The sequence below is a fragment of the Salvelinus sp. IW2-2015 genome, linkage group LG11 (assembly GCF_002910315.2).
Source record: "Salvelinus sp. IW2-2015 linkage group LG11, ASM291031v2, whole genome shotgun sequence".
Lineage (NCBI taxonomy): Eukaryota > Metazoa > Chordata > Actinopteri > Salmoniformes > Salmonidae > Salvelinus > Salvelinus sp. IW2-2015.
The window spans coordinates 4,520,245-4,530,117 of NC_036851.1; the positions used below are offsets into that span (position 1 = coordinate 4,520,245).

At 45.0% G+C, this 9,873-nt stretch overlaps 1 protein-coding gene across 1 annotated transcript in view; it reads right to left on the reverse strand.

Moving 5' to 3' along the window:
• The window catches only part of gli1 (GLI family zinc finger 1), a 144,004-nt gene that overhangs the window by 7,085 nt on the left and 127,046 nt on the right, over positions 1-9,873 (reverse strand). Inside the window, exon 14 of the mRNA XM_070445503.1 lies at positions 153-403. Within this exon, the coding sequence (XP_070301604.1) occupies positions 153-403 (251 nt within the window). The remainder of the gene's footprint in view (positions 1-152; positions 404-9,873) is intronic.

Consider the following 9,873-nt stretch of genomic DNA (forward strand, 5'->3'; position numbering starts at 1 on the left):
AACTAGCCATATTGAGAGTTGCAAAATGCCAAAATTCCCAGGTTTTCCAGAATTCAGAAAAGCTGGACATTTTGAGAAAGTTACCAGAATTTTGCAACCCAAGCCAGAATAATTAAAAACCAAAKTAACAAAGAGAAGAGAAGAGTCTGTACCTGGTACTCGCTGAGGAGCACTCCTCGTCTCCCGGGTGTCCCTGCTCCCTGTTCCATACTGGACAGCGGGGTAGGGGGTGGGCCGCCAGTTGCTGCTGCATACTTAGCCTTCAGGCTGTATTGCTGAGCGGGTGTTAGACAAGGCAGACCTGGCAACCCTCCTCCCCCTCCAACACCATGGCAGGGCCCTCTTCGGCGGCTGGTCTCAGGGGAGAGGGGGTCACCTCCTCCCTGGTCAGGACCCAGGAACCCTTCAATTGAATTAGAAATGCAGTTATTAAACTAAACTAGAAGGTCATTTTCCATGAAGAAAAATTGTGGGACTTGCTTCGGCTCRTTAAAAGTATTTTTGCGGTAGTGGAGGACGTTTCAAATGTTTTACTGAAGCAGTGAAATATGGTCAAAGGTTAACATATATCTGGTCTGATTACGTTGATCGACTACTATATAAACCTTATTACTTTGGAGTATGGGGTAGTTAGGTCACATATTCGAGCGCAAATAACTATACTTTTACTCACAAGGAATTAGAAAAGTTTTAAGCTATCGTTTGGGGAGAGAAATATGATGGTGCATCTAGTGGAAGAAGAAGTTTAGAAGTTAGTGTGTGTTGAAAAATTTAGGCTGGTGCAGTAGTGTTTTCTAGATAATTGATTGGAGCCTTCAGTGGGAGACTAGATAGTAGTATTATTATTAGTAAATAGCCCAGAAGTACTAGTAGCAGTATATTGCAGTACTAATAGTGAATGTGTTAGTTACAGTGCATTCAGAAAGTATTCAGACCCCTTGACTGTTTCCACATTTTGTTACGTTACAGCCTTATTCTAAAATTGATTCAATTATTTTCCCCTCGTCCATCTACACACAATACCCCATTATGACAAAGCGAAAACAGGTTTTAGACATTTTTGTACATTAAAAAAATATTAACAAAAATACCTTATTTACATAAGTATTCGGACCCTTTGCTATGAGACTCGAAAGTGAGCTCAGGTGCAACCTGTTTCCATTGGTCATCATTGAGATGGTTCTACAACTTGATTGTACCGATGGAGGTACAGAGCCCTGGGTAGATAACAGCCAGTTCCAGACCACTCAAGGAGTTTTACAGACGGAGATGCAGTACCTAACCCTAACCCTAACCCTTTGGTAAATTCAAGTGATTGGACATGATTTGGAAAGGCACACACCTGGCTATATAAGATCCCACAGTTGACAGTGCATGTCAGAGCAAAAACCAAGCCATGAGGTCGAAGGAATTCTCCGTAGAGCTCCGAGACAGGATTGTGTCGAGGCACAGATCTGGGGATGGATACCAAAACATTTCTGCAGCATTGAAGGTCCCCAGGAACACAGTGGCCTCCATCATTCTTAAATGGAAGAAGTTTTGGAGAACCAAGGCTCTTTCTAGAGCTGGCAGCCCGGCCAAACTGAGCAATTGGGGGAGAAGGGCCTTGGTCAGGGAGGTGACCAAGAACCTGATGGTCACTCTGACAGAGCTCCAGAGTTCCTCTGTGGAGATGGGAGAAACTTCCAGAAGGACAACCATCTCTGCAGCACTCCACATATCAAGCCTTTATGGTAGAGTGGCCAGACTGAAGCCACTCCTTAGTAAAAGGCACATGACAGCCCYCTTGGAGTTTGCCTGATGAAACCAAGATTGAACTCTTTGGCCTGAATGCCAAGCGTCACGTCTGGAGGTTACCTGGCACCATCCCTACAGTGAAGCATGGTGGTGGCAGCATCATGCTGTGGGGATGTTTTTCCGCGGCAGGGACTGGGAGATTGCTCTAGATTGCTCAGGACCTTCCAACAGGACAGAACAACGGATAAGTCTCTGAATGTCATTCAGTGGCCCAGCCAGAGCCCAGACTTGAACATGATCGAACATCTCTGGAGAGACCTGAAAGTAGCTGTGCAGTGACGCTCCCCATCCAACCTGACAGAGCTTGAGAGGATCTGCAGAGAAGAATGGGAGAAATGCCCCAAATACAGGTGTGCCAAGCTTGTAGCGTCATACCCAAGAAGACTCGAGGCTGTAATCGCTGTCAAAGGTGCTTCAACAAAGTATTGAGTAAAGGGTCTGAATATTTATTTAAATGTGATATTTAAGTTTTACATTTGTAATACATTTGCAAAAATGTCTAAAAACCTGTTTTAGCTTTGTCATTATTGGTTATTGTGTGTTGATTGATGAGGGGGAAAAACTACGGAATCCATTTTGGAATAAGGCTGTAACGTAACAAAATGTGGAAAAAATCTGAATACTTTTTATAATAATCTGAATACTTTCTGAATGCACTGTATGTAGGCGATGGGTTAGCTATAGTAAGTGGGGTCGCTATTGTAGTTTGGTTAGTGAGTGTTGTTATAGTGGGTTAGTTTAGTGGGTTGGAGTGAGCTGTGTGGCATAATCAGTCATACTGTATGTGCTCCCTCAGCATTGTTCGGCTGATTACCCCCAAAATGTAATCCGTTAATGATTACAGTTACATGTAAAATAAAGTAATCAGCAACGTAATCCTTTGGATTACTCCAAATGACACATTATTGATTACTTTTTGATCACTATAGAAACTATAGCATTATTTTGTTTAGTAGCCTAACGTGACTATTTACAAATTGGGGACTAGTGTGAGAGCAGAAAGATCTTATAATTCACATGTTCTATATATGTGTGAAAGCATAAATGCGGTAAAGAGGTCAATCAAACTCGATCAAAACAATGGAATTGCCATGGAAACGGGTGGGGGAAAGGGCCGTGGGGGTAAGATCCCGAGCTCCTCATTGCCCAAAGTGTCATGCCCTGATCTGTTTCASCTGTCCTTGTGATTGTCTCCACCCCCTCCAGGTGTCGCATATTTCCCTGGTGTATTTATCCCTGTGTTTCCTGTCTCTCTGTGCCAGTTRGTCTTGTATGTTCAAGTCAACCAGCGTGGTTTTCCCGTGCTCCTGCTTTTTCGATTCTCTTTTTTGATAGTCCTCCCGGTTTTGACACTTGCCTGTTTCTGGACTCTGTACCCGCCTGCCTGACCATTCTGCCTGCCTTGATGTTACGGATACAGGTATTCTGTGTGTATCCTGTGTGTATTTCTTTTCTCTCCTTCTCCCCTACTCACAGGTGACCATCAGTCATCAATCAGTCGCTAATCAGAAGACACCTGCTTCTTTTCCCTTACCCAATCACAGTCCCTTTCCCTTGGTTWAAAAACCCTATCAGTTGTTTTCTCTAGAGCTCAATCTCTCTGTCAATGCCATATGTCTGTAGATCCATTGTGTGGTTTGCAACTACATGTCACTTTGTCCCCACCTGTGAGTATTGGTTTTGTTATGGTGTTTGAGTGTTTCTTTGATAGTGGYAAAAGGGGGTAACCAGACAGTTCGCCCATGGGCATACACTACCCGTAGGTAAACTTTGTTAAAAACACTAGTTAGAACTGGGCGGACCACCCACTGTATTTTTGGTTAGTTAGRTGTTGGTGAAGTAGGCTAGTCTAACTTAGGGGTATTTTTGGATACTTATTATTTCTTTCCTTGGGTCCAGCTCAGCCCCTTTTCCTGCCCCCCTTTACCGTGTGTTTAGAAATAAKCCCTGAGTGTTTGACGGTAATTAAGTTGMCTGTGTTATTTCGTTCTCACCGTTTGTCACTGTTATAATTTGCGTYAGTTGTGTTACGGGTCCCATTACCARCCCCCCCCCAGACTGTCGGGCCAAAGGGATTCGTAACACTTGACCTGTGTCATGARGTGGCCCTCTTTGGGTATAGCGAGTGCCTTCCCKKTCTCTCTTCTCCTACACCCAGGTTCTGTTATCTCAGGTCGTAAATTCCTGGAGGAGACTCTCTCCCKCTGGCCATGCAGAAAGCGACACATAGGGAGAACAAAGGAACTCCTTCTACATCACAGAACTTGATAACTGAACAATATCCATGTTTTGGAGAATGTGTAAACGGTCGGTGTAGAAGCCAGCTACGACCCGGTCCATTTTGTTTCATGTTTGTGACCTCATGAAAGACAATACATTACCATAACTCTGTTTATACAGGTGCCTCCGTTATGAGGTTTGCGTCTAATTATTGTATAAAATGAATTAGTAAAGATGAAACTATTTGTGAAATGATGTAAGGTGATGTGGAACCGTTAATGTGAGAGAATTGTATTCCCTTTAAAGTTTAACTAAGTCATTGMCCCGCCCCCATGAGCACAGACATGATCTGGCTCATGGGACAGCCCTTTTCTACTGTTATGAATAAAACCCCCACGTGAAGAAATCCTCTTCAGACCATGCTTACCTCGGTCAGCTGAGGGGGCAAAGGTTTGAGTAGAGACCACAAAAACTTCAGTCTAAGCTAAGGTTGTAATGGTTGTTGAACTCCTAACCATACCACGTGGAGCATTGGCTACACGGCGGGAAATGGTTAAACTCTGAGACTATCGATTAAGACAGAATAAGAGCAAATCTTATATACTAATTACTAGTCTGCAGCTAGWAATTGGATGCGAAGGCCGACAACCGCCGAAACATCTATTCTATGAGAACAATTCTGAATGGTACTCTGAAGTATGCATTCTAACCACGGAAGACTTCAGGGAAGTAGAGAGAGACGCTCGGACGAACTCTCCGACAGAAAGACGGACAATTCCAACAGAGATCACGACGACCCACTGAGCGTAAATATATATTGATGGCAATTATTCCTGAATGATTGAGCGTTCATGTGCAAAGGATTAGCATTTCAATTAATATAATTATCAACTGTGTGGAACCTCCTTTTTGTCTTTCCCGCCCTTCTCAGTCCACACCAACTTCGCTTTGTCCGCCAAGCCGTCATAATGGCTTAGCCCACTAGGGAACCTCCCCTATCATTTCCTTGTAACCGTATCTACTGTTTGTGTGTTTATGCATTTCTGTGATTATTTAGTTAGTAAGACAATTGGTGTATGGATTGGTGTATGGATGATTCATAGTAAAGGCTGGACAATTGGTGTATGGATGATTCATAGTAAAGGCTGGGTTCGTGCAGATAACCAACAATTTACGACGTTTGGAATGAGACTAACGTGAGGTAAATAATAATTAATTAACTAGAAGACTAATTGATCAGATATTAAAATATCTGAAGAGTTATATTAGGAAAACATCCTAGTTAATTACAGTTACATGATTAGTTTGATCACATAATAATAATAATTACAGAGAATTGATTTGATAAAATAACATTCTTCAATTTAATGATGCCAAAGACACGACACCTGCCTGCCACTCTGTACCTCCTGGACTCTGAACTGGTTTTGACCTGTTGCCTGTCCATGACCATTCTCTTGCCTACCATTTTGGATTATAATAAATATCAGACTCCAACCATCTGCCTCCCGTGTCTGCATGTAGGTCTCGCCTTGTGCCCTTATAGTACGAACTGGCCATGACAGACCCAGCAGACTTGGACCAGCTCTGCCACACTGTCTCCCTGCAGGGAGCCACCATTGGGAGGCATGAGGAGCTACTACAGGACCTGATGGAATGCCACGACCAAGGGTTTAAGGCTATTATGGAGCAAATCAGGGAGTTAGCTCATAGGCAGCCTGCCACCTCTGAGAGTCCACAACCACCCAGTAACTTTTTTCCTATTAGTGGTGCGTTTGTACAGATTACCCCGGCTCCCCCTGAGAACCCCGCTTACCACCTCCGGAGCGATATTCTGGTGATCCTGGTACCTGCCGGGGTTTTCGTTCTCAGTGCTCCCTTATTCTTGAGCTACAGCCATCTTCGTTTCCTTGGGACCGATCGAAGATAMCGTATATCATTACGTTAATGTCGGGAAGGGCGCTCTCCTGGGCTACGGCAGTTTGGGAGCAACAATCCACCATTTGTCATCTGGAGGATTTCATGACAGAGGTGAGGAAGGTAGCACCATTAGGTGCAAAAACTCGACTTACCCAGTTGCGATCCACTTTTTGGAAGCAAACCACTCGATTTRGTCTCTACGTTATATTGGCATCGAACATGTCACCCTCCCTAGGAGAGGGGGTGACCTCGATAATTTATTGTTAAAACGAGAGGCTGCCTGGATCTTTAATTTAAAGACCCTTGCTCCCTTCAGTCTCAACATAGACTTTGATCTGAAGCCATTCTTGTGATTATTGTGATTTTGCTATTGTAAATGTTTGTAGGCTTATATAGCCAAATTGTATCTATGATTGTACGCTATCCATTTATGTTTTTTGTATGCTATTTTAATATGAGAATTAACGAATGATATCAGGCCACACCCGGCCATGATTAGACACCTGTGTGTCTTTTGACACTTTATAAACGAGTCARCCCGCAGTGTTTTTCATTATACCCTGATGAAGACAGCTTGTCTGTCGAAACGTTGGACATTACATTTTTGCATCTAAGCTCCTAGAGTGTGCGGCTCTCCTTTATTTTTCAAGAGGTGAGGAAGGTGTCTGGTATCTGGGAGAGAGGCAGCCCGAAAACTTKTTGAATTACGTCAAGACTCCCGTAGTGTGGCAGATTACGCTGTTGCTTTTTGCACGATGGCCGCCGAGAGTGCCTGGAATCCGGAGTCCCTTTTCGATACCTTCCTTCACGGACTATCCGAGGTGATAAAAGATGAGCTAGCTGCTCAGGAATTACTGGTAGACCTCGATTCCCTCACCATTTGAATTGATGTCTAAGGGAACGCAAGAGTGAGAGGAGGTCTGGCCTAGGTCACACTCGTTCATCCGCAGTACCTCACTCATCTTCAAGGAATCCGGAAGTCCCCGAAAGCTATTTTTCCGAGAGGATCCAAAGCCACCTGAGCTCCCTCGAGAATCATCGATGATGGGTGAGCTTGATACACAAGAACCTATGCAACTGGGAAGGGCTAGGTTATCGCCGTGGAAACGTTTCCACAAGCTCTAATTGTTGTCTGTATTGTGGAGCTGTAGGGCATTACATAGCCACCTTCCCAGTAAAGAGACCTGAATCCTTAGTAGGTACAAGTACTCTGGCGAGTCTGACTGGGAACCCTCTAAGTCCCATTACCCCAAACTCCTTTTTATGTGAGCTTGCTGTGGGGAGACCATTCTAAGTCTCTCCGGGTGCTTATTGGCTCTGGGGCAGATGAGTTTCATGGATGCTACCCTGGTATCAGAAATAAGTCTCCCTACTCAACTCCTCTCTCTTCCCATGGATGCCAGGACACTAGACGACCACTCCATTTTTAGAGTCACGAACAGCACAGTTCCCATTTAATATGCAGATATCTGGAAATCACATTGAGTCAATTCAGCTCATTGAGTCCCCTCACATACCTGTTTTGGGTTTTTCTTGGCTCCAGAAACACAACCCAGATATTGACTGGACTACGMGTTTCATCCTGGGTTGGAGCTTGTTCTGCCATAAACACTGCCTAAAGGCGGCACAGTCTTCTCCGAAACATCTGCCTCCAGGGATAAGTACGGCCTCGGCTCTTCCTGCCGTGCCCGCAGAGTATCATGACCTCCAGGAGGRTTTAATGACGTTACGATTAAAAATCGGTACCCTCTACCACTCTCCTCAGCTTTCGAACCTCTCCAGGGGGCTACTATCTTTTCCAAACTGGACCTTCGAAATGTCTACCACCTTGTGCGGATACGCGAAGGAGACGCGWGGAAGACAGCTTTCAACACTGCCAGTGGACACTGAGTACCTGGTTATGCCGTTTGGACACCCCAGCGCGCCCCCTGTCTTCCAGGCCCTGTTCAACGATGTGCTCCGGGATATGTTGACTCCTTTTTTTTGTTTACTTCAACAACATTCTGGTTCTCTCGTTCTGCCCAGGAAAAACATTCTCCATGTTCGACAGGTCTTTCAGCGCCTCCTGGAGAATCAGTTGTTTGCAAAGGCTGAGAAGTGAGTTCCACCGCTCCACTACCTCCTCTCTGGGATACATTATTGCTGAGGGGAATGTTCAGATGGATCCAGAGAAGGTGAGAGTGGTGGTGGATTGGCCCCTCCCACGTCCAGGGTGCAGCTACAACGGTTTCTGGGATTTGCACATTTCAACAACCTGGCGGCTCCCCTCTCTCCATTCCCCTCTCCCAAGGTACCGTTCACATGGTCACAAGCAGCGGACAAGGCTTTTGGGGGATCTAAAGTAGCAATTTACTACTGCTCTCATCCTTCCGGACCCGACTCGTCAGTTTGTGGTTGYGGMTGATGATTTCGACATGGGAGTAGGGGCCGTTCTTTCCCAGCGATCCGTCCAGGACCAAAAGCTTCATCCATATGCCTTCATGTCCCATCGTCTCAACTCTGCGGAGAGGAACTATGTTGGGAACCGGGAACTTCTAGCTGTTAAGATGGCTCTGGAGGAGTGGAGACACTGGCTGGAAGGTGCGGAACATCCATTTCTGGTTCACGGATCATAAGAATTTAGAATACCTCCGCACTGACATGCGCCTCAACCCAAGGCAAGCTCGTTGGGCTCTGTTATTTACCAGGTTCAATTTCACCATCTCCTACCGRCCTGTGTCAAAAAATGTGAAGCCGGACGCTCTATCCTGACTGTACAGTGCCACTCCCTCAATCTGAGACCATCCTCCCTGCTCTTGTTTGGCGGCTTCTGTTTGGGGAATTGACGCTTGTTTGGGGGGGGGGATAACCGGCTGTTTGTTCTTGGTCTGGTCTCAGGTCCTGGAATGGGCTCACTCCTCCAGGCTTACCTGTCATCCTGGTACTCGTCGAACCCTGGCTTTCCTCCGTCAACACTTCTGGTGGCCCACCATGTTTCCTGATGTTTCGGCCTTCGTCGCCACATGGATGGTATGCACGCAAAGCAAGACTCCGCGGCAAGCTCCGTCTGGCCTCCTACAGCCACTCCCTGTCCCTCATCGCCCCTGGTCCCATATTTCCATGGATTTTGTCACTGGGCTTCCTCCGTTAGAAGGCAACACCACCATCCTGATGGTGGTTGACAGATTCTCCAAGGCCGCTCATTTCATCCCTCTTCCGAAGTTACCTTCAGCCAAGGAGATGGCCCAGCTTATGGCGCAGCACAACCTAAACCTGTGATCGTCATGAATTTTGTTGTATTATTTTACTGCTAAAATAGGGTTCCTGATTTATACAAATTTTTGTTCAATAGAGATAGACAAATGTATCTTTTTGGGCACTAATATCACATAGGCTAATTCATTTGGGGCTAATTCACCACCCGAGGAAATGGTTAGCTAGATCATTTACTCTAAATAATATAGACTCATATTTAGGCTACTTATAGTTAGCAGTGTAATTTATATCTATCAATTGAATGAATAGGCCAATGCACTCACCTTGAATGTCCGGGGTGTTCAAAATGAAGTTGATACATAATATTCAGACCTACAGAAAGCTTTGGCCCTCTTCTCTACAGTAACAACAGTGGTTGCGTTGACGATAGTGTTTTTTCRGCTTTTTTGCATTGAGCTTTTATTCAGATGTCCAGACGACTGTTTGATTGACCAGTGGGCTTTCATTAATTAAACCTCTTGACACTACAGGGGGTGCTGTTTCAACTTGGACATTTATCGTTCCCAAATTAAACTGCCTCGTACTCAAATCTTGCTCGTACAATATGCATATTATTATTACTATTGGATAGAAAACAATCTCTAGTTTCTAAAACCGTTTGAATTATGTCTGTGGGTGAACCAGAACTCTTTCTGCAGCGAAATCCATGACAGGAACTGCGAAGGTCTGAAAACGAGGCTC